Source organism: Fringilla coelebs (genome assembly GCF_963513975.1).
Source record: "Fringilla coelebs genome assembly, chromosome: 2".
In the NCBI taxonomy this organism is placed as follows: Eukaryota; Metazoa; Chordata; class Aves; order Passeriformes; family Fringillidae; genus Fringilla; species Fringilla coelebs.
Genome location: NC_140029.1, coordinates 13,972,007 through 13,997,663, shown reverse-complemented (window position 1 = coordinate 13,997,663; position 25,657 = coordinate 13,972,007). Strand labels below are relative to the sequence as shown.

General features: G+C 39.4%; 1 protein-coding gene across 1 annotated transcript in view; it reads left to right on the top strand.

Moving 5' to 3' along the window:
* PDK3 (pyruvate dehydrogenase kinase 3) overlaps positions 1-21,501 on the top strand; it is a 52,473-nt gene extending 30,972 nt beyond the window's left edge. The window contains exons 4-11 of the mRNA XM_084226546.1: positions 2,168-2,352; positions 4,448-4,537; positions 5,312-5,389; positions 7,488-7,564; positions 8,769-8,870; positions 9,471-9,581; positions 15,139-15,252; positions 16,323-21,501. Of these exons, the coding sequence (XP_084082672.1) occupies positions 2,168-2,352; positions 4,448-4,537; positions 5,312-5,389; positions 7,488-7,564; positions 8,769-8,870; positions 9,471-9,581; positions 15,139-15,252; positions 16,323-16,466 (901 nt within the window). The 3' untranslated portion in view covers positions 16,467-21,501. The remainder of the gene's footprint in view (positions 1-2,167; positions 2,353-4,447; positions 4,538-5,311; positions 5,390-7,487; positions 7,565-8,768; positions 8,871-9,470; positions 9,582-15,138; positions 15,253-16,322) is intronic.
* Positions 21,502-25,657: the final 4,156 nt, after the last annotated feature.

Genomic DNA, 25,657 nt, shown 5'->3' with positions numbered 1-25,657 from the left:
TTTGAGTACAGTAAAAGCTTTGTGGCTTTCGGGGGTGTAGCAGGTAGAGGGACTGTAAGGAATGAGTGTTAAGATTAAGGAGGTGTGTTCTGATTTCTGCTCTGCTACTTTGAAATTTGCCTGTATTCCTCTTGTGTTTGCTCCTTTAAAAGCATCTACTTAATAGAAACACATGAGTGAACTCAGTTATCTTGGAAGATGGAACAGGAGGTTTGTCATATCAGTGCAATAATGAGGCATTCCTTTATTATATATTTAGTTTTATGCTGACTAAGCTTCAGCTATGATTTTGCTGGTCTGCAGCAGATAAACCTAAGCCCTTTGCCCTTTGGCATGCTCTGTGCATTTACGCACTTTTGTAGTGGGATATCAGTGAACAATTTGCCCTCTTGGCATCAGCTATATATTTTGGAGAGTGGAAGTATTTAAAAACAAATAGCAGAGCAAACAACAGTTAGGAGAGAGTGTTGTCAGTTCTGTTTCAGATGTGACCGTAAACATTGCTTCCAGCTCTGCTCTTTGCTAGGGCCTTGTTGCTCAGAAACAGAGAAGCAGCACAAGTGCAGCCAGGCACCAGGCTCTGACATCACCTCTCAGAGGTAATAGATTGAGCCAAGACTCAATAAACACATAAGGTCTATAAACCTTTTAAGCATTAAATGTTCTAAGCTGCCCAGTCAGCAAGACTGGTAAGTAAGAGAACAGTCGTTCTGTACTGTGATAGTATTTAGAATGGGGAATTAGGCAGTTAAAACTTCCCCTTTTTTATGCAACAGAGTAGTGTTGAAAGACTGCTGAACCATTTGTTAACACTCAGGCAAAAACTGCTAGCTAGACTAAGGATCAGGAAAAAACTAGTAAAAAGGGATCCTACATTTCTTTGCAGAGGGCTGTGTAGAGTGGGAGAAATTATTTTAAAAGTGTATCACTTGTTAAGAATGGTATAAAAAAATTACTGTCTTGACTAAGGGGTGCTGAAAAGGAAGAAAACATCTTAATTATGTGTGGTGACCAGTGGCTGGTCTTTTTTACTTTCTGTGGTCTTTGTTCTTTCTCTTGCTCATTTGCAGGGGCATTGGACTAGATGACCTTTTAATGATTTCCGTGATTCTTTCATTAGCTAGTGTATATTCTACTTTTGATAAAAATAATTAATAAATTTATTTTCAGTATTTGTTATAAATCTACAAAGAATGTTCCATTGATGTTTTTTGGAAAAGAATTTGTAGAGTTGCAGATGCAGGCATAGTTTGGCAAGTGTTCCAGCTCTGCTTTCTTTGGAAAGCTACATTTCACCGTTTGTACTTTCTGTAACAGCATTATATTGTGGTGTTAACATTAATTTAATATTTAATATTAGAATGTAGCAGAATTAAGTAGTACTGATTTTCCGTGTTTCCTCTTTAGAAAGCTATTAATAATTGATATTTCAAGTATGCATGGGTTTGCATATGGGGGGAAAAAAGATGAGCACATTGAAGATCATAGGTGTTGAGCAGCCTTGGCAGGAGAAACAGAAATCCTCCAAGCTGTTTCAAAGGAAATGCTTGTTAAAAGCAGTGGGAGTGTTATCTAAAAGTTGCCGAGCTCCGGACGAGAGCTCCGTTGTATTCGCTCTGCCATCCAGTGGTGGCAGAGGAAACTGAACACGAGTCACACAATTACCTGTCCTGAGATTCTTTCTTAGCCCTAAGGTTGCCTGGTGAAGGAAATGCATTCGAAGTTCACTGCATGGGTTAACATGTTGGGAAGAAAACAAATTTTTCTAAGGAAATCATAAAGTGAGGTCAGGTTTTTTTTCCTGAGTTTCCTTTCCAGTCTCTCAGCTACTGTTAGGAGTTGCAGGGGATGGCAGTTATGGTAGTGCATATGATTGTGGTGAAAGAGAATCTTTTGCTATCCATCAATGTTGAAGAGAGATTGATTTAATTTCAAGGAATATTTGTGGGAGGAATAACTTAATTTGGGGCTCTAAATGCTTCACAGGTCTTGTGAGTGAGAGGTTGATCAAATACTTTTAAAATAGGCTTGTTTAGGTACTATATTTTTGTATTTTCCCTCTGATATTTGTTACTGACTGGGAGGCATAGTAAACAGATAATATGGTTATGCTGTTTTGAGTTTAATTTTATTTCTAACAATCTGTTTCTAATTTTGTTTCCTCCAGCTTTTTAGATGTTTTAATTAAAGTCAGGAACAGACACAATGACGTGGTTCCAACCATGGCACAAGGGGTGATTGAGTACAAGGAAAAATATGGCTTTGATCCATTTGTTAGCAGTAACATCCAGTATTTTCTAGATAGATTCTACACCAACCGCATCTCTTTCCGTATGCTTATTAACCAACACAGTAAGTAATTGCTTTTCTCTTCCTTGGAAACTCAGTTATTGCTCGTAAACTTGAAGATGAAGCTTTGTTTTGTAATTTTTTTCCTTTCTCATGACTATTCTGTGCTAATTGTGGCAAAATAGATACTGGCAGCTGGTTAATTTGGTACTTTGCAATGATCAGAAATGAATCCAAAACACCAGTGTGCTTTCTTTTGGAGTTGTCAGTCTTTGTTAGTGTGGCTGTTGCTTTTTAGTCTTAGTGGCTGAGATGGCTTGTGAAGTGATACATAAAGTATTTTTTGGTAGTAGTAGAGTAGCTGTATCTTCCTGCTCACAAAGCTTTCATAGTTTGTAGAGCTCATATTTATTTCATAATGAAATGCAAAGATGCTGTAAATTTTGAATAGGTTAGGTACTATACATACTGTTTTTTCCAGCAAGTTATCTAGACTTTCTTGCCTTCTAAAGAGGTTGAGTATTTCTAACTGAAGTTTTAAATTACATTTCTTGTCTTCCCTTACTTCCTATTTCCTCTTTATGGATAAATGCTGGAATTGGTCATCCTTTGTCATTAGGTTCTGTTTCATTTGTTGTTACTAATAAGCTCACTTTTTCATATTCATATTACAGAGTGAAGGGAGTTACTTGCACAGCTCCTATTAACCAGTATGTGCAACCATGCAGAAAGTGATCTGTGTAAAGTTAAGGACAGTCTTCTGATCTGCTTTAGTGTGTCTTGTGCCTTTTCCCTCTAGAGCTTCATTCTCTACTCAGTGTTTTGCTTTTCTGAGCTTTTAGAAAGTGTTGTATGCTGCAGATAATGCAGTTGCTGCAGTATGAGGTGTTTTACTACAAGTTGTGTGTCTTTCCAGTAACCTTTCATGTGACTGACAAATGCCTTGCAGTGTGTGTACAGATAAGTTGAATGTGGCAAAGCACAGAAAATGAGATAAATGTACAGCTTTTTCTTTACTTGCACCTAGGCAGAGAAGTGACAGACGTAAAACCAAGTTAAAAGGCTTTCAAAGAAGAGTTCTAGCAATAGACTACAAACATTGTCCTAATATAATTCCTGGGCTGAGTGCTACTGTAATTTGCAGTAATCCTAAAATATGAAACTTGATTCATTGAACTGAACTAGCTTTTCCTATGGATCCTCCTCTTTAATTGTTTGGAGCTTAAAACTGCTTGTAGATGCTTAAAGTTTAGTTAACCTTGTATAATGTCTGTGTGTTAGCAGTGTTAGTGGTCTGTCTGTGATGGCAAATATTCATCTTGAAGCACTGAAGAAAAAGATAATGGAAAGCAGAATGCAAATCCAGGTTTTTGCATGGTTTGCATTTCTGTTCCTACATTCCTGGCAGACTGTTTCCTCCAGAACTTTTCTGTAGGACACAGTGCCCAGTGTGTGTTTGCTGTGCCCAGGGTAGGAAAAGCTTTCAGAGCTAGACTTTTGCTCACCTCACGCTGCACCTGCTTCATGTCAGAGCTCACTAACTTGCTAAAATGGCAGAAAATCACTCCCAAAATAAAGTACAAAACCTTTCTACTTTTTTGGGGGTTTTCTTTAAATTCTTGGTGAAGGGTCTAGTGAGTACCAGACCCGTGTACAAAGAGGGAGTGGGGATCATGCTACAGAAATCCAGGGAGAAAGTCAAGTGAGTGAGACCTCTGTGCCAGCTGTGAAATTGCAGCTTAGGTGAGTGTAAAAGGCTTCTAATGACACCTTACAGTTCCCCAGTCCTTTTTACTGTAATGTTTTCATTGTTGTGAGTGCTTCTGTTCTGACATAACAGAATGAATTAAGTGTCTTATATTTTAATTTTATCTAATTTTTCATAATCTGCTTTGAAATGTAGGTTTTCACCTTAACCCTCCCACATCATGAATTCTTTTTCAACTAATCTTGACTGTAAAAACTGAAAATAAAAAAAGGGAGGGACGATGAGCAGTTAGACAAGTAGTCTTCTTAAACAAGGATTCTGGCAATTTGCTGGAGTATCTTTTTACAAAATGATGCAGTATCCAGTAAATCTCAGATACCATCAGATTCCAACTTTCTGGCCTGCATCAAGGGTAATAAATAATTTACTACCATTTCTTTTTTATTTTAGCACTTCTGTTTGGTGGAGATATTAATCCTGCTCATCCCAAACATATTGGAAGTATTGATCCTAATTGTGATGTGGCAGAGGTGGTTAAAGGTAAGATGAAGTTAATATTTTTGTTTCTGAAATGCCCTAACTTAAAATATTCAGAAATATTTTATTGAGATACAAGAAACTGAAGGTGATTTCAATCCGTTTCTTCTTTTCTTATTTTATTAACTGAAAGTTCTGCTCACAATAAAGCCCTGGGCTTATTGAGACTTTCTAATGTCTTCATTATTGAAAAGAGGGAAACTTTTGGTCTGTTAACAGAACTTTCTACCGGTGTTTCAACAATACATAAGGCCTGATTTGGTCTATGGGGAGGTATTTTCAGGGGGAGTAATTTTTGGTTCAGTGGGAAGAAATGAAGAATCTTCTCCAGCTTTTCCTCCAAGAGACCTTGAAAATTAAGTATTGTAAATAGTATTTTGTTTGGAGAACCTGAATTTGTGGCTGTAATGCCATCCTTTTTTATTTTAGATGGAAAGAACAAGTATTAAGTTGTGATTAGGAAATAAAAAATAAGTAGGTTTTATGGTCGGCCTTAGATTACATCCTTCTGGTTTTCAAGCCCTGAACAAAGAAGAAAAATGGCTTCTCTCCAGTACTGTGCTTTTCTTTGTAGAGCTTTAGATAGAGTTTTCCCTTTCCTGACAACTGGGCTATGAGTGTAGAGAGAAAAAGGGATTAGATTGGATATCAGCTTTATGCTTGTAAACTAGTGCTCAAAGTGAGTGTTCTGTTTGTGGCCCTTCACAGGGAGGATGGACACTGCTGGTCATTGCTAGAAGATTTTGATAAATCAGTGTTTGTTCTGTTGTTTTGTAGATGCTTATGAAACAGCTAAGATGTTATGTGAACAGTACTATACAGTGGCACCTGATCTAGAAGTTGAAGAATTCAATGGTAATTATGAAATTAATTTAACTGATTTGTGTAAGAAAATGCATTTCTGGTATCTGTGGTTCCTAGTTTTGTTATTTAATTGTGAGTTATAATTTGAACTATGCGGTTACTTTTGTTCTAATGTGTCTGCGTGGGCACCTGAACTATAGTTTATCATCATGATGTGTACTTCTCTATGCTGAAAGCAGAGCTATATCTGCTAAATTCACTATCACTTTAAAGAAAATAAACCAAGACTCCTCATAACTGAGAAGCCTCCTCATCTTCTAACAGAACTGAAACTTGTTTTATTATGAAATATGCTTATAAACCCAAGAATTGCACTGGTACTCTCAACACAGTAGTGAGCCCTTCTGTGTAAGATGGCAAAATCGGAATTTTTATTAGGTAGTCTATGCTTTAAATCCTATCATAAACCTCTCATGCAGATCTAAGTTGATTGCAGAGATAATTGGATGACACCAAGCTGATGAGACAGGCTGTGTCAGTACATTTGACTGCTTTTTGTTCATTATTTTATTGACAAAAGGAAGCTTACTTTTTTTTTATTTAAAAAAATTTTCCTGAGTGATCCTCTCCCAGATTTTGGACAGCAGCTAAACATAAGACTAAGATGGTCCCAAACTTCAGCAGAAGAATTGCAAAAGTCTCAGAAATAGGTAACACTCAATGGGAGAGTGTGATACTTGAAATGTGTGTTGCTCAAAGTACTACTGAGTAGTGTAGAAATATTTCTCTACACAAGGTGATGCTGTCAGTAATGATGCATTGCCACCCATCTCTCCCAAAACCAAAGGATCCAACCTTCCCCTTTTAAACTGAGTGATTCTAGAGATAAAAGTACTGAGTGTTGCAGCAGAGGAATCAATCAATGCAAAATTCCTCTGAAGGCATAAGTAAAAAGATCCAGCAGAAGAGAAAGCAAGTTGCTGGAGCTAAAAAAAAAAGTGAATAAAGAATTATGTGTTTCCTTTAAATCAGCTTATTGTCAATATGAGGAAAGCAGCTTTGCAAATTACCTTGCAAGAGCAACAATGACTCATTTTCTATCTCTGTACCTCAAACAAGTGTGAGTCAGTTTGCCTTGGTTTCAGTGAAGCGTAAGGGAATGGGAGTATGGACAGACAAAAATAACAGAATAAAATATCAAGTTGCCTTGCAGAGCATTGTTTTGGTCTTCTCCTTTTCCTAGGGGTTTTCATTACCATGTTTCTTAAAATAATGACTGGGATTATTACCAGCCCTCAGTGCCAAAAGGAATGAAGTTGACTCCAGTCATGTTCTTTGTGCATATTTAAATCTTCCTGGAATTTATGAAGCAGACAGTTTGAGAATTCCCTTCAGTCTGAACTGCTGCTCAGTCTCTCTGTAACTGCATAATTTAATGTCAGTAGATGCTTGAATGTTCAGGGATGACTTCATCTTCAGCCCCAAAAAGTGTCCTGGAATGTATTAAATGCAGCTGTATTATTTCCTGCCCAATCAATCAATGAGCACTCTGGCATTCAGACCTGTGCCAAGCCATACCCCTCTGCTGAAACATTCACAGTGGGACAGCAGTGGACAAACAATTCAGTGATGGCTGGGAATATGGAAGCTGGAATATTGTTTGAAGTATATTTGAAAATTTTTGTGAATACTTATATTTTGTGTGTTTTAACAAAGGGAAAATATGTAGTTGATCTTAGAATATTTAAGCAGTTCTTTACTTTAAGAATATTTCTGTGCAGCAAATATTATGCTTAAATAGTATGTGAGCATATGAAAGTTTCCCACTTAAGTAGGAATGTTTTCTTGGTTAGTGTTCATTGTTGTAGAAAACCAACCATTCCTTAGTGAAGTTTCATATCTAAACAAACTCTGCTGACTGGATGGATTTGAAGATCATAATTATAATGTGTTATTTCAGGTGCTAGCAGTGACTAAAATTTATGGTTTTACTTCATGGAACTAATTTTGTGCTGGGAAAAGTAGAACATGCTTACATACTTGTCTGTGCTTACATGTTTGTGCTTTTCTGATAAACAGCAATGCTACAAAATAATGTTTTGAAGAAAAATTGACTTTTTTTCCCTCTTTTTTTTTTTTTTTTTTTTAGCTAAAGCTCCAAACAAGCCTATTCAAGTAGTCTATGTACCTTCTCATTTGTTTCATATGTTATTTGAATTATTCAAGGTAGGATGCACTTGTTAATACTTGGGAGGGTTTTGTGACCCTATTACTGTTGAAATTGTGATTCCTTTCAGTTACAGCTCTGAAATGTTATTTCAGTTTTCCTTTCTTAAGCTTATTCTTAAGTTTCAAACACTCTTCAGTTCTTTAAAAGCCAGATTTAAACCCCTCCTTTATGACCCTGTGTACTTAGAAACTGCCTTGTTTCCCATTTCTCCTGTTGTGCTTTTGTAGCTTTTTTTATTAACTTAGAACACTCATGGCAGTCTAGGTTTGTGTGATGGAATATTCATAACCTTGCAGTTTTTATGAGCTTGCTTCTTTATTGCATATTTGAGGACTAGGATCAGTGTCTTTATTGTGAAAACAGGCCCTGTATCTTTGAGTAGTGTAGGTGACATGCTTTGTTTTGGTTTTGTGCTTTTTGAATAATTGGAACAAGAGTGCAAATGGAACATGTAAGAGCTGTTACATCATTTGAAACAAGAGAGGAGGTCTCTAGGTGGTGCAGCTGAACACCAGAAATTGAGAGGAAAACTGGTATTTGACCAGAGAGAAACTTTTTCAAAGTACTGGATTTTGGGGTTCGATTTCTGAAATTTGTCAACTGGGTTCATTGAAGTCTTCTCCCATTTTGCCATTTGTAAGTTTTGGAGCAAAACAGGTGAGAATTTGTATGGTACATGTGAGTATGTTTTTGATCCAAGTCATGAAGCAGGCTGAAGCCAGTAATTTGTAGCTGTAAAGAACTGGGACTGGCAGTGGAAACTCTGTTAACATGAAGTCAGATTGACAGATGGTAACTTACACATGACCCAGGCTGAGAAAATCAAAACTAGCTTTCTGTGGTGAATGTCACTGTTGGTGTGGTACATGATGGAGGTGAAGGATGTTCTTATCCTGTGGATATATTTATTTGATTTCGCACAGGACCCAAAAAAAAAAAAAAAAAAAAAGTCCTGCTTTCTTTTTTCTGACTATATCAAATAAATAAAAGATATGTACAAAAAGTTGTAATGTAAAAATTTAACTGGACAATTCATTGACTTGATGGCAGTTGAATTTGTGTTAAATACAGGCTGTTCTATCTTGTACACAACTGTAGGACAGAGTAGATGCTGCCAAATAAATTCAAGTTCTAACCTGTCTGAAAAATCTTATATGTTAATGTTAGAATCAAAGAGACTGTGTTTTCTTTTATCTTCAGAATTCAATGAGAGCTACAGTGGAATTGCATGAAGGTAAGAAAGAAGCCTGTCCATCGATCAAAACCTTAGTCACTTTGGGGAAAGAAGATCTATCTATTAAGGTAAATGCCTAAAAACAATATACATTGAAAACCTGCTAGGTTTAGAGTAGAAGGACTTTTAATTTGAAAAAGCAAATTAATTATTGTATCACCTGCTTCATATTCATTAGAACAGAATATTTTCAGTTGGGAAGGACCTACAAGCAGCATCTTGTCCAACTGTCTGACCACTTCAGGGCTGACCAGTAGCCAAAGCATGTTTGTTAGAGGCAGTGTCCAAATGCATCTTGGTCACTGACAGACTTGGGCCATTGACCATCTCTCCAGGAAACCTGTTCTTTCACTGCTCTTCCCATACAGAAATGCTTTCTGATGTCCACTCTAAACCCCCCCTGTTGCTGCAACTTAGAACTGTTCCCACATGTCCAATTGCTGGATTCAGGGAGATGGGATCAGCACTTCCCTCTCAGTTCCCCTCCTCAGGAAGCTGTAGACCATGGCAAGGTCACTCCCAGCCTACTTTTCTCCAAACCAGACAGCCCCAAAGGCCTTAACTGCTCCTTTAGTTAATTTCTAAAGTAATTTAGATAATGCTTCTTGATGCTTTGTGGGTTTTTTCCAGAACCTAATGTTTAAAACTCTTCCATTTTCATTCCTTAGATAAGTGACAAAGGTGGAGGTGTACCTCTAAGAAAAATAGACAGATTGTTTAACTACATGTACTCAACAGCACCCAGGCCCAGTCTGGAGCCCTCAAGGGCTGTGCCTTTGGTAAGCAATTGCAATATGTATTTAAATGTCCCTTTGCAATACTCTGATTTTACATTGCCCTTCACTGCAATCTGCTGGATCAGGTTTTCCATTGAGGAAACGCTTTATCATTAGCAAATCTTTCCAGGTAGAACAGGAGAAAATGAATTCTGTTATCACTTAGTCTACAGAATAAAAAATTACTTTGTTTTGTCTTGACATTACATTCTTGGAAACAAGCATAAAAAATCTGCACAAGCACAGTATTTTCACAGGTTAATGGGCAGGATCATTAGTGCTGTATTACTGAGCAGGTGAATGACCTAATGAGTTCCTCTTTGATGTATAAATTATTCTTAATTTAAGTTTCCTATCATAAATGGATTAAAAAGCTGGGCCACACTGCTCAGCACTTGAGAAGTACCTTCTGGCAATGCACAAGCTTATACTGAAGCTTAAAGATCATTTTTGTTGAAGTTATGGACTTAAACACATCAAAAAACATTCCCAATCCTGCATATGGTATGAACATGTTTGGTATATTCCTATTTAATTGGAAATATCTTCTGTGATATTCCTTTCTCAGATGCATCAGGGCCATATTTCAAATAAAAAAATACTTCCTCATAGTTTCTTTTAGGCAGGGAAATTATTTCAGTGTTGAATGTGTAGATTCTTTTAGCAAGCATGATTTAAAAAAAATATTAAAATACTATTTTAAAATAGTTGCATATTGGCTCACTGTGATAAAAATTGTATAGCTACTGTTCCACTTGACTGGTTTCAGAAAGTGCATTAATACAGATACTGTATTTTGCCTCTTCTCATCTGTTGCTTCTGATGCAATCCTTTATCTGTAAGCCTGTTGAGAAGTTGATTATCTAAGAAATTTCCTTTCCCTGCTTAGGAGCATTCTCATATAGCACGTTCCTAAGTAGTTGGGTTTTTTTCTCCCCTACTGATACTTCTGTGCTTCAGGTGACTTCAGATGATTAATGGGGCAGAGTATGGAATCACTAAGATCCATTAAGGATCATTAAGATCCTTAAAGATCATTAAGAATGGGAGTGACCTCCCAGGATTGAGCCCAACCTTTGACCAAGCACCACCATGTGAATTTAACCACAGCACCAAGTGCCATGTCCAGTTGTTTCCTAATGGTTCCAGGGATGGTGACTGACTCCAGTACTTCCCTGGCCAGCCAGTTTCAATTCTTGACAATCCTTTCAGTGAAGAAATTCTTCCTGACACAGCCTGAACATCCCTGACACAGCTTGGGGCTGTTCCCTCTTGTCCACATGACTATTTTGGATATAAAATATTTACAGTGAACTGAGGGTAAAATCAGTTCGGTGTAGCAGGCACAAGGCCTGCAAGGCCTCCCTGGCAGTCAGTTGCCTAAGACAGGAAGTGCCTGGTCGTGATGACTGGGCCAAAGAAGCCGCTCTCCCACCTCGGGACCCTTGTTATCTCTCTGTAGGATGATAGGTTACTTTTGCCTCCACCCTTAGTATTGGACTGTTTTCCAAAACCCACGTACCCCCATTTCTGCACTGTTCAGCAGAAGAGCTGTCACTGTCACCCTTTGCAGAAGCTGCCAATAAAGACACCTCTGCAGAGCCTCATACAGCACTTCTCCTCCCTCTCCCTGCATCTGCTGAAGGCACTTAGCAAGCAGAGAGCTGAATTCACCAAAGAGCTGAATTCACCAAAGAGCTGATCTCACTTAAGAGCTGAGCTGCTTGCTAAGATTGCCTGTGGCTGGGAGCCTGCCTGGGATGCCTGGACAGGTTGTGCTTAGCAGGACTTTGCTATCCGGACACCTACGGCACCTGGGGTCAGAGAGACCCCGAGAACCCCCGCCCTAATAAAAGTTCAGAGTGACTCAGAGGTAGTAAATTTCCTCTGAGCTTATGAGCAGAAAGTCTTTATGGTGCTGCCTTGGTCCACAGTGGGTACCATTGTGTCATGGAAGTGCATTGCACTGGGTTACCCCTTTGCACTGTGGGAGGTGTGAAACACAGTCCTGTGTCTGCACTGGCTTGGCACTGATCCTTCACAGCTCCCACCTCTACAGCACATCTGAGTCTTATGTTTCAAACTTCTGCTTTTTCATAGAAAATCTTCTTGAATGTGGTGAGAGGCAACAGGCCTTAATTCAAATACAAGCTTTCTTCTTTGTTACAAATGGTAGAATCTCTCTTGATGCATAATCTGCCTTTGTTCTGTCTGACTTTTGATCAGCAATTTACCCTATCAGTCTACAAGGATTTCCTGAAACTTGTTCTCAGGATAAACTTATAGCTTGATTACCAGTTGTATTCACTATTAAACTGTCTCTTCCTTTGTAGCTCTGATTGTAAAATGTGTTCGTCTTAGGACTGACGCTATTCTTTTTTCTTTTTTTCAGTGCATCTTTAGCAATGCATTGCTATATTTACTTCCTCATCTTCAAAACTGCTTACTTTGATTCTGTGGCATTTATCTTTGGTATTCTTCTGTATCCTGTTTTCAGGTTTTAGTTTCCTTTCCCAGTCTATGCCACTGTAGTCAAACCTACAAAGGATCCCCCTCTCTAGTGAGTCTGGCAGCTTTTGCCCTGTGAGTCTGACCAATGCCTGCACAAGACTGAAAGTTGAGAAAAGCTGTTCAGCTCTGTTATTTATATATGTGTGCAGAAAGAAAAAAGTCATAAACTCTGAGTCTGTGCCAAATCTTGTCACTAATAGGAACAAGGAACTTAGCAGTGAAGTTTGACATGTTATGTGTTATGGCCCAGATCCAGTTATAAAAACAATTATGCAGTGTTTTCTATGTCAGTCTGGAAATAAAAATCCTTCAGCAGAAAGGTTCCACATAAATCCTCTTTGGTGTCCATGCAGAAGGAGTCCCTTTAGTGACAAAGACCAAGCCACTAAAGAATTACAGTGCTGCAGAAGGCTGGTAGTGTGTCATCCTTGACTTAGGTAATATTCTAAGCTAAGCTGGGGTGAAGTGTAAACAGACATATTTTTCTGTTCTAACAATTTTTCCCGTTGTTATATGATGCCCTGTCTAGTTTATGAAACATTCATGGAATGGGGCAGTGGAAGAGAGGTATCCTTCTGTTGATTGGGGAAAATTTTTGCTCCATTTTGCAAATGTTGTTTAAATCCTGCTGAGAAACCTTGTTACCATGGCAGCATTCAGATTCTAGTGGGCTTTAGGTTCATCTGCACTGCACATAGAGTACAGATTAAAACACATGGTCATGTTTAATGATAGTAGGTTTTCTTAGGGAATTTAATGGTTCTCTCTCTGACAGCATTTGTTTTTAGTAGGAGAAATGTGGTTTAAATTAGTTGTAATTAAAATCTGTTGATGCTAGTAACACAGAGATGTAATAACTTCCTTTTTGTTTAATGCATACCATAACATTTAATGATAAATTTGCTCTAAGGAGTTTTCCTTTTTCAAGGCAGATGTGCCATCACAGATTGTTCTGTCCCCTAGATCAAGCACAGATCTATGTAGTAAACACCTCTTGTTAATTGTCTTTTGCAAAATAGACCCTTGCAAGGCCAGGATTAACAAGGTACCCATCTGGGGTCTCTTGTCTCTAATTCTTTTAAGTTACCTGGTTTGGACAGCACCCTAAAGGCAGTGCACAGAGAAGCTGACAGGAAATGTTTGAAAGAGGGCTGTATGAAATAATGATGTGGGCTAGCACAGAGCATAAAGGAACAGGAGACAAACAGAAGTTGGCTTTTAAGGAGGGGTAGTTCTGGAGTGAGGAAAGTATAAAGTGTTTTCAGTATTGTTTGATACTGGCCTTTACTTGAGCTGGTCTTTGGGGTATGGACTGTCCACAAGTTGCCTTTTGGTTGCTGTGCTTTATAATTTCTGTAATGTATTTATTGTCCAGTCTCCAGAAGAGGAAGTCAGCTTTTGACTTTTTTTTAGTTCTTTTGGAGACAGCCAAATCAATTTTTTAGAGGTTAAGAAAGAAATCTCTGAAGTTTCAGGGCCAGGTGTTTGAAAGTCATGCATATGTCTTGAGTGGGAGATGAAATTTCTCTTTGAGAAATTTAAAACATGTTGTTGGGAAAAGTGCAGCCAAACATGTTAATGGACACTAATAGCTATGACAGGCAGTGTGAAAAGGGCATATTTGGCATTTCAGTATCTCATTTTGCTCAGAAGAACTAAGTGAGCAACTGTGAACCAATTTTAATATTAAATTTAGAATTCTGTGAAAATGGGGAAAATAGCCTAAAGATATTGTAGTAGGTGACAGCAAGAGAATTTGTGATGGACACTGTAGTACAAGTTCTTTACATTCATTTTTCCCTCGAGGGATTTCCTATAAAGTGATACCACATATTAGCCGTACATAATGCTTGCAAATCCTTCTTCTTAGCATTCTCTTTTTTGTATCATTTTAGGCCTTTGTTTATAAAATACAGGGCATGTTTATCACTTTCTGTCAGGTTGCTTTTGTAGAAATATCATTGTGGAATTAATTTATTGGTTTTCTGAAAGCTTCAAGTGTCTATTTTTTCTTGTAGTCCACCCATATTACCTTGCCTTGTAAATGTTTGGGGTTTTTTTCCCCAAATGCTTGTGTGTTTGGAATAGTTCCTTTATTGCCCAGGATAGTCCTGGGATTTGGGTGCATAACCAAACATTGTGGTTCTCAGTACAGAGCCAGTTATCTGAAGGAGTCATGTGTTGAGCAAAATCTTACTCCCTGGCTCCAGTAAGAGAGACTTGGAGGGTTTTCTTACAACTTTATTGACAAGAGAGGGTTGGAAGAGATGCCATGTGATTGATCTTGTTGCAGGCATGGTTATGAATATTATGAATAGTTTTGTCAATTTAAAATCTAAACTTTGTACCCATCAAGTCCATTATGCTTTGAAAATTGTGTTGACTGTACTGCATCTCAGTCCTCAGGAGTTCATTCAGTGCTGTGGAATCTTCATCTTTTGTTAAACAGAGAGGATAATTTGCCTTCTATTAGTCTGTGTGTTCCTCTGCTGATCTCAGGACTCTGCTGATCACTGTGGCATCAGCAGTCACTTAATAGTGTGACCCAGATGAAGTAGACAAGAGTTGTCTCTGGCTTTCTCGTGTAGTCTCTGAAGTCTGGAGACATTTGAGAGAACGATTACAAGCTTGGGGGAGAAAAAATACGCTGTCAAAACTCTGATTTTTTTCCAAAGAAAGAATGCAGTACTTCAGCAATGGTCCCTACAGTGAGGAAGCTGTGTAGAGCATTGGCTTGCTTTGGTGGTTGCCAGCAGCATGTCTGGTATGCTGCACCTGCCTGCCTCTGAGAAAGTGCAAATGGACAAGGGACTTCTGGCAAAGGACTCAGACTTTTTTGTACTAAAAACTAATGCACGGGAAAAAAGGAGTATGATCAAAAGACTGAATATCGACTTAGAGTGTAAGCTGAGAAATAAAGGAAAGTTTCAAAAATAATTTGATACAAATCTAATGTTTAGGTATCCTCTCTTGTAAATTAATGAAGAGATCTCTTGCATTTTTTTTAACTTTTCATCGTGTTTTTACTTTTGTTCTCTTGTTTTTGCAGGCTGGGTTTGGCTATGGATTGCCAATTTCTCGTCTGTATGCGAGGTACTTTCAAGGTGACCTTAAACTCTACTCAATGGAAGGCGTGGGTTCAGATGCTGTTATTTATTTGAAGGTATGAATTTCACCCTTTTATAAACTAATAATGCAGTGCAGATTGTTTGTAGCAGGTTCTCTTCACTCTTCAGCTTGTTTTCAAATTTCTTTTTGCTGTCTTTGACACTTTTACCTAAATCAGTTACATAAAATCCTAAACCCCAAGATTATATATATTTATCTGGCACTAACACTAGTTAGTTTGCTTTGATTTTTTTTTTTTTTTAAATCCCTGTGTTGGATTGTTGCATTTTGTTAATCTGTCATAGGCAGTGAATCTTCCAAGAATGTGATAAGAGATAATTTTGGTTAATGCTTATTGATTCTAAATTTTGGCCACAATAGAAATGACAAGGCTGTTGGCCAGCTCCTGACTAGTAAATATGCAGTTCTATTCTATGCAGTTCTTGATGCAATAGATTGTATTGATCCTGTTGTCATTTTTTGAGGCAGCCTAGGCTACTCAGGGGCTAAAGGTTAACACGGCTTGAATTCCATCAGGGAGTTTAAAAAACCAGAATGTATAGCTCATGTAGGTTGTTGGCTTGGCACTGTCACTGTGCCCTGCTGCACATAGCAAGTGAGTTGTGGACTCCTCTGCTTCCGATGGGTTTGATCCTCTGCATGTGTGTGTGGAGGAAAACTGTCTGGCCTTTCTCAGAGGAAAAAGGTGGCCCAGGTGCTGAAGTGGGTCAGCCCCCACAGGTCAGTGTGCTGGCAGAGCCCAAGTGCATTGGGGAGGGGAAGTGTTGGAGTTAGCTGTCTGCTTTATGTCAGTGACAAATCTCACTGAAATACTGAAATGTTTCTGATCCAAAATCTTTTTCTTGCTATCTGTGTAGACACCACTCCCTGGAAAGAAGGGCAATATTTTTCAATGCTATTATTTTCTTTCAACTTTGGGACTTTGAGTATAACTAGAGCTACTAGTCACAGCTCAAGTGTTTTCAAAGTAGTGCTGTGACATGTAACACTGGGATAACTGTGACACTTGTTGGGTACAGAAGTTGTAACTGTAGAACTTGCCAGAGTATCACCTTGCTCTGGATCTCCAGTGATACCCTAACCATTGCTTTTGTTTTTCCATAGGCCCTTTCAAGTGAATCATTTGAAAGACTTCCTGTTTTTAATAAGTCAGCATGGCGGCACTACAAGACCACACCTGAAGCAGATGACTGGAGCAATCCTAGCAGTGAACCAAGGGATGCTTCTAAATACAAAGCTAATCGATAATTTGCCACCTTTTGTCTCTGTTGGAGATGACCTCTGCATTCAGTATAAAGTCTCTGCTTTGTTCCAAAATCCTTCAAACCACAGTAGCTAATTACTTCCAAACAAAGACCTGATCAGGGCATTGAAAAATACTAAGAACAAAGTGATGATTGGGACTTGCGGAAGGCACTGAGCACGTTTGGTATGTGAATCCTGTGTACTTCACCACAATATGCTTGGTTGCTTCAGTCATGCATTGACAAAAGGGATCGCACTGTGATTGCACTTAGGAACACAATGTTGTAACAAAAGGCTACTATTTGAAGTGGCCAATTCTTATTCCAGTGTAAGGATTGGTAAGATGTGCAGAACCCCTAAGTGGTGAATAGTATCTTCCACAGCAATATGGTGTAAGAGAAAAATTCTGACATAGCTAAACGTGTGCTTCATGCAGCATTTGTATTGCACAGTGTCACCCCTAAGAGAAAATCCCTTTGAGCTCTTCAGATCTTATCTCTAGTGAGTTTATAAATGCATAGATCTAAAGAGGGTTGTGCAGCTTTAAACTGATGCTTTCTCCAAATTCCCAAACCCATTTGTCATGTGCATACTAAAGTTGTGTTGTTATAAGATGGTAGGACTTAAACTCCTTGGTATGCAACTTAATGATTTTCTTGACACAGAAATGCATTTCTATGAATTTTTCCTTGTTTTCAGGAAAGCTCCTAAGTAGTTAGATCATCTCTTCATACAAGAAATTCTGTCAATACAGGGACAGGGGGTAATTCATGTTCCTATTTGCTTATCATTTTAGGGGAATTGGGAGAGAAATGCTGAGAGGCCAGACAGCCAGTCATACAAATGAATTTGCCTTAAGAGTGTTGGTTGTTTGAAACCTGATTAGTTTAAAATCTGTAAATAGTTTGCAAAGTTATTTATACATTCAATGTCTGACTGCAGTCCGGTAATCTGAATTTGTAGTGTATATAAAGATGTTGTACACCAGCATTTGGAACATGTTATTGGTCTAAGTACATGAAACTGGAAATACAGTAGAAATGGGAGGGACAAAATGTGGCCAGTACCTGGTTTAAGTTAAAAAATTATCAAAGATGAAAAAAATCCAAGTATTTTCCCCTTAAATTTATCGTAAGGGTCATTGCTGACTATTAGAAAACTGTTCTTCAAAAGTCTTTGCCAAATGCTGTTTCTGATATTATGGCCTTTCAGAAAAACCTGTGAAATTTACAAGCTCTAGTGATATATTAGCTGTGGCAATAAAGGAGATGAGTTGTAAGCAGCTCTGATGCACCCTCAGTTTCTCTTAGGTGTTTTGATATTTTTTGGAAAGATAATAGAGATTTTAGCATGGAAAAATGAAACTTGTTTACTAAAATTGTGGGGGAACTGTCCCTTTTGTCCTCCCAGTATTTATTTTTATAAAAAACTGATTTATTAGGGAAATGATGAGAAACTCCTAGGTATTTTAAAAAAAGAAAAAGAATCTTAGTTTGATTTTACAATAGTACTTTGCACTTCATAGTACATCTCATTGAAGGATTATAAAGTGCTTTGAGCAATAAACTCCATAGAGCCCCATTTCTGAGGAGTCAAAGTTCTTGCCTTGCCTCTTGCAGTGAGTTCCCCATCTTGTGTGGCAGTGGATGAGCTCCCAGGGCTCGAGGGCCCGTGGCTGTTCCCTCACAGAGGGACTGGGATCAGGCCATGGGAGCACTGGCTCCTTGTCTCCATGGGCTGCTGCCCTTCCCTGCGGATCAGGTGGGGCAGCTGCTGAAGGCTCCCCCTGTGCTCAGCTGGGCAGTGCTCCCTCAGCTCCCTCTGCCAGAGGCAGGAAGAGGAGGGGGCTGATGGGGCCCTCCCGTTCCCAAACTGGACTTGTTTGGCCCTGGCCTGAGGATCTTGGCAGGGCACAGTGAGGGTGTGACAGTGTGGCCTCCAGAGCAGCAGCTTCCCAGCACTGCAGGCACTGCTGCAGAGAAGGCAGCTTGTTATTGAAGCAATACAGCTGTGGTGAAACCAGGGGAATGGTTTGACTGAAACACTGGTTGCAAGTCACATCTACTAAAATTCAGTCATTTATCTTCTGCCTCCACCTGTAACTTCATACTGTTTTTAAAATTATTTCCTGTTGCCTATGTTTTATAGTAATTGCAGAGGCGATTTTGCTTAAAGATAGAAACCTGTGATGAAACTGATATTTCCTCAGTTGCACGTGGTAAGTTTTTTATAGAACATTAACCGAAACATTCCAAGAATAAGGTAGTCTGCATAAGAAACTTTTGGCTGTCTCCTCTACATGATGAGGAGAGGGAACAGAAAGCAAAGGAAGGATGCTGACACACTGGACGGGTTTTCATGTAGGCCACGGGAGCCATGGGATGTAAACCATGGAAACTGAACAAAAGCTGAAGTTACCGTGGAGGATGTTATGCTGTGTTAGTGACGTCACTTGGTCCACAAAAACAGCTGGCTGCTTACAGGACTGGAGTGCTCCAGTACCTGAAAACTGAACTCCCCTGAAATGACACCCATTTCCAAGAACCTTGAGCTTGTACAAACACCTGGAAACAGCAGGCTGGAGCACAAGGAACTCATTTTCTTTCCATTCCCCAAGGTCTTTATGGGGGCATTACAATGAATGCAAGAGAGAATTTTCCTCTCTCCAACCTTGTCCGGGCAGCCTGTGCTTTAGTGGCAATCCCAGGTGTGCCATCAGTTGTTACCCACTTATTGTCCTTTGCCATGTTTCTGCATAGGGGTGTTAGTCTGAAAACTGTTTTAGGAAGCAGTAACAGTAGACCTTCAATTAGGAGAGGGTTTTTCAGTGGCTGTGCCTGAAAAATGAGTATGGGTGGGTTTTTAATATGGCTGGTTTAACTACAGATACTGTTTTTTTCAGTTACTTCTAGCTTTGATTGGATTCTCTTATAACTATATTTTAATATCTTGGGACTGTTAATTCCAAACTTTCTGATGATACACAAGTATATTTCCTTTATATGAATTTCAGAGTTATGGCCTGCTGATGTCATTGCAACCTGCTTGTCTTGACTTACAGGACGCAGAAATACAAAAAAGTTTTCAATGAAAATGTTCCTTACCTGTTGCGTTTATGATTAAGAAAATGAACAAGAGATGTTTGCTCCTTCATTCTTCCCGAGAATTTACAAACAGCTTCTGTATGTTACGGTGTAACAAATAGTTTACTTTTTGTCCATTGTGCATTTTTCTGGAGTATGTCTCTTGAATGTAATTTTATTAATCCTCTGCCTAGTTTAATATTAATAGAAGTTTCTCCAAATCATGTACATATGCTCCCTGCTTTTCTAGGCTTTGTTTCAAGGCAACAAGGGGTCTTTCAGAGTCCACATTTGATGAGAAAAATTCAGAAGGTACCAAAATGCTTCTTTTGCAACTCAGGTGCAGCCTTTGCCTGTGTAATTGACTACGATGACCTAGGAGTGCACAGAGAAAGTCTTTGTCCTGCTGCAATCTGTGCTACCTCTTGGGCAGTGTTTAAAGCAGGTCCATTGGCACATGCTTAAAGAACATGGATATTAATTATAGTGTTCTTGGAAAACTCAGGCTACATTTTGGCCATGAAAGGCTGCATTTACTGCTACAACTGGGTAGCATTCTTTTCTTTGTCCTCAGTAACATTTGCTTTGAAACAGCTATTCACTTTCTCCAAGAAGCGAGCAAGAGTGATCTTTAGTGCAATCTCTGGTTCACCTCCACCCAGCCATAGTATTTAAGGTGATATCTTGACCTCATTGACATGGAAGAGGTTTCCTCCCTCCTCACCTTATTAATGGGTACCTCTAGATCCTTATGTGTGAGGTGCTGCAAATGTGGTCAAGATTCATGGAAATAATTCTGTAGAAAACAACCTCAATGGTCAGTGTTAGTATTTATCTTGAGGATAACATGCCCCATTGTACAGTGTTCCCTTTCCTTGCTTGTTTCCAGGTTGCTGTGGTTTCTGGTAGCTCTTCCTTGCTTCTTCCTGGCATCCTGGCACCTGTTTATGGATTCACATATGTAAATGTGTTTTTGCTGAAGTTAAGGGAATATGATGGCACATGACAGAACAAAGTGTTACTGACTTCAGAGGTTGAGTTTGTTCACAAATGAGGAACGTAGCTATAAATTGTGTAGTGACTTCAGGGCTGAGTCTTGCAAATACTTGCACAAGTCACCAGTGTATGAAAGGAATGCCACTTGAATGTTCTCAGGATCAGGACTCAGGCGGTTGATATTAATTTGAAACAATGAAGATTTGTGTAATTGAAGTGGCTTTCTAATTAAAAATAAATAAGAAAATTTAAAGTTCATGTGCTTTAATTGAAGCATTATGTTGCCTTAAAAGTCCTCAGAAATCAGCATAGTGAACTTGTTTGCTTCTTAAATCTGGAGGGGTTTTCAGGTGGTACTAGAAGGATTGATGAGTGTATGATAATTCTGACGTTGTCCTTCTGGTGTTAATTGCTTTATTGAATTTTTCCTTTGAGCTGAATACTGCCAAGAGGTGTTGGACACAGTCCTTTGAGATCCACACCCTCTGCAGTCACATCAGGCAGAGGCAGGTTCCAGGCAGTGCCCTGGATGCTCTGGGCGCCGCAGCAGGGATTGTCCTCAGGGACCTGCAGGCTGGCTCACCTCACTTGGAGCTGTGCTCACGCTGCCCTGGCATGTGATGAGTTTGTCATGTGGGTGGAAATTAAGTCCCTTTGTCCCCAGGGGCAGGTACAGGACAGCTCTTCCTGGTGAGCTGCTCTGTGTTGCACCTGGCATCCACAAGGGAAAGTGGTCTTGTGGTGCCTTTCCTCTGAGGTGGCATTGTTTGAATCTACTAAACCTGTAATGAAAGGGTGAGAAGGTATTTTTTCATGAGATTACTTGGCAATATTTTAAATTTATTTTTGAATCTTATACTTGTCTTGTTTCTAGTCTATTACCTGTGTATTTGACTTGTGTATACTCTTATTTTCCTTTTTTCTTTCCGTGGTTGACAAATAAAATTACATAAAAACTACATGTTGAAATTTTTAAGGGACTGGTTTGGTTTCACACAATATGGAGCTCAGTTTGTGATTTGGCAGTCTAAGGTCAATTTCTCACATGCCTACAGAGGAGCACCCTCAGACAGCTCACTTGGGAGCTCAAGAGGAATTTTAGCATATGAGCAGCTTTTGGGTTTGGGTTTTTTCCTGCTATGTAAACCTCCCAAAAGCTAATTCTCAGATTGTTCTTAACAGCCAAAATAGCTGTTATAAACAGATATACAACACCCAAGGCTTCCACCTTGAAATTTCTTCAGCGTTCTGTAACGTTTTATATGCATTCATAAATTATTAAAGAAAATGAAAAAACCCAAAGTTTGTTACCAAGCAGTTCCAGAGCAAGAAAATGCTTGGGGACCCATCTTGCTTGGCTTGTTAGCTTTCTTATTAAGTAATAAATGAGGCTCCAGATGGCCAGAATTTTGCTAGAACTGAGATAATTTTCTTTCAGATTAAGAATTTATTTTAAAACTTCAGCTGAGAAGAAATCTGTGTGTTGTACTTTCTCACTGCTTACCATTTGCCGTGACGGGGTATTCACAGGAGCTGAGTAGTTAATTAAGTAGCTCAGAATTGCAAAATGTGTCAGCATGTGCTGCATATTTGACAGTTGCTGCCTGTAGAAGATAAAGCAAACAGTTGCAGCAGCAGTATAATGAAGATTTATGGCTTAGGACACAGGCATATGTGGGAGAACAGTTTGTAATAAGGGATCTGCTTCTTGTTATACAATTAATGCCTTTTTTAGATGGCTGTAGACTTACTCAGTACTTCAATTTGTTTTCAGTGGAAAGAAGTCTTGCATTAGACAGTTTTTAAATGAAGTGAGACATATAAAACATGTCAGGCATGCTTGATAGGAAAAAATAAACTTTTTAAAAATGTCAGATCAGTTTATATTCATGATCTAACTCAGAGGCTGTTTTTACTTGAAGCTTTTGTACTATCTTCACTGGGAGTTAGATGGAGTGTAGTAAATAATGCCTGCTGTGTGTTGCCTAAGAGCAGCAGCCATTTAGAAATGGTGCTGCAGCAATCCCAAAGTCCTTTTCCATCCTAGTGACTTGCTTAGTTTTTGTATTTCTTTGGCCCAGGCCACTCCCCTCATGTGTGTCCTAGTCCAAAGGCAGTAGGCACATCACTGCTTCTGCCAGTGTGCAGCTGGAACCAACACCTGAACATTGTAAAATCATTTTCCATTTTGATCTGCCACTGTGGATTCTTTTCCTGAAATTAATAAATGTGCAGGTACCTGCAATACACTGATTTAAAAGATCATTTAGAGAAGAAAGCTTCAGTTCTTCCTGTTTCAAGGTCCCATGTTGACTCTTTTGGTATTTGGCAACTTTCAGAGGAGTTTCATGAATGTGGTTATGGGAGCTGATGCTGCACGTTGTGCCGTGAGAGCTGTCCTGGCAGACTCAGGCCTGTGGGTGTGCATGGCTGCCACGAGCACCTCCCTTGCCTGATCCAGGTGGCTCTTCCCCCTTTGGCTCATAAACCTCTTTGTGGACATGGAATGGGCTCCATGGGGTGGTGGAGGCCCAGCACTCGAGGCAGGGTCAGGTTACCTTACCACTGAGGTGAAGGAAGGTGGCTCTCTCTGTGTGCCAGGAGTGAGTCACTGCTGGGTGGTAGTTTCTCTTTGTTGCACTAAAGGTTAAGTTTTCCCCTCAGGGAAACAAATCTTCCTTCTTGGTTTTCAGATCTGGGAGTCCCTTCCGCGAATGGGTGTCTGTGTCAGTGTGCTGCAGCACTTGAAAACTGCCTGTGTAAAACTGCTGGGTCCTGCAGGTTATAATGGACATGGCTGCCACTCACCAACTATTTCACAAATAGCCATTTGTGATGGGTGAAGAGGCTGGAGTTATGCTTTATTTGGTCTTTTGAAATGCATTTTGTCTTGCTGTTAGTGCTGAAATACATAATGCATCTCAACTTTTGGGTTCTTGGTAAACAGTTGAGTAAAACATACAAGATGCCTTGGGTAGTTCTCTGTGGGTGCAATTTCATTCAGGTCAGAATGGCCAGAGTCAGTTCTGCTGATGGCATGGTACCACCACCACTCATTGCATACTGGCTGGGTTTTAATTAGCTCCTGTGTGCTTTAGCTCTACATTCTTAATGACAAATTGATTTGACTTCCCAAAGTGGAAGTTTAAGAGGTGTTTGGCCTCATAGCATTATTTCTTTTTCCCTTTCTTTAAAACATACAGACTGTGAGCTTATGGGTTTTCTAACAGTTCTTCATGTTCTCTCTGTGCCTGTGGTACCAGGTTTGTGCTGTGGAGTCATTTGAAGAGGAGAAGGAAAAAGAAAGTTAAAACAAGCCCCCAAGATTTGTGATGCTGTTTGAATTGTATTTAATTTGGAATGAGCTATTCTGGGGGCATTTGTTAATTCTTATACAGGATATGGTTTTATGCAGTTTTGTTTGCATGTGAACAATATGAATATTTAAAATGTCAGGCTGATTCTTTTCTAGAATAAATGCACTCATTTGTGAGAGGCCTTTTAGATAACCAAGGGGGGATGAGTGGAAAAAAATGAAAATTTCCCCCAAGGGGTAGTTTCCCGTTTTGTTTTGGCATTTGGCTTTTAATGACATACCACAGAAGTGCAAGCTCAGGACGCTGGTAAAAATGAAGCTCATTAACTTTTAAACTGATGATGATATAAACTATCTTAAGTATGGCCAAGTAGCAAAGTAACTGGATCCCTACTGGTTAATGTGTTAGTTTTGAAATGAAGAGCCCAGAATGGTGTGTAGAACATTAAAATAACATCCCCTGTTGGTAGTCAGAACTGGTCACTTGTAAAGAGCAGGTTATAATTAATCTGCTCTTACTGCGCAGGTGATGCCTTTGCAGTTCACAGTCACTTTATTTTAAGGAAAATCAGTGCTTGTAGGGAAATATGATTAGAGAATCACAGGAATATGGTAAAAAAATACCACAAAACATGCTGAAGAAGACATAATTTATTCTATCACGGCTGTTTCTAGAACTTGATGTGTGAGACTTGATGTGCACATGCAGCCTGGTTGGTGCCACCGGGAGGATTTTCCCTTTGAGTGTTCCTGCTGTCACGTGCTTAGGCACAGGAATAATTGTTTTGAGATAATGGAACATTTTTCTCTTGATTAATGCCATTAAACATTTAAAAAATTAAATTGTGTTTATGTGAAAGGCAAAACTGCCTCACCTGGCTCAGAACTTGCAGTTCCCCATTCCTTGTTGAAGCAGGGATTGGTGCTGTTGAAGAGAGTATCTGAAAGGAGACGGAGATACCAGGTGTGAAAGAACTGGCCATGAGTAAGTGCTGGGGCAGGGCAGTTCAGGTCTCACATTTGAGGAATTTTATGTAACATGGGAGCCTCCTGCATTCCGCTGGGAGATCATCCTGGAAAGCACCTCAGTGTTTGCTGGAGTCTCAGTCACACATTCCCACATTCCACTTGGCACAGTGAAAGTGCATGTCCAAAGGCTTTCAGTTATTTTTATTCAGTCTGTGTCTGTCTCTTCTCCCCTCAGAAAGAGCCATGAGGCAGTGGCCTTGATTTCCATTTGGATTAGAAATGTTAATGCTGCCCTTCCTTACACCAGAAAGGGATCTTCCCTTTGGAAAGAAAAGGGCAGAAAACATACTCTGTGTGTGTGTGTGTGCTTGTGGAACACACGTTGTGTTGTGAGAGGAAAGTGATCTCTTGTCAAAATCCAATCAGAAGAGGAGTTCTTAAGATGGTTTGATACTTGAAAGGGTCTCCATGCAAGAGGCAAGCCCTGGCTCCATTTTCTGCCTCATTTTCAGCTGTGTTTTATGAGAAGGTCAGGGAGTTACATGCTATCACACAGAAGACTTTCCATGATGGTTTGGTACCCTTGTACAAGCAACTCTACTGTAGCATCAAACCTTCCTTCCTGCTGAGCTGACAGGCCTGGTGTTGGTTCAGGGACTGTCTTGTTCCTGAGGGGTTTGCCACCAGCCAAAACAAGGGTCCCCTCTGGGCTGGGCTGTACACTGTAAGCTCACTCCCAGGGACATTCCTTACACATCTCCCAAGTGGTACCAAGGCACTGCTGAAAACAGACCCAAATCCATCTCGGGTGATACAGGGAACCTTGTATT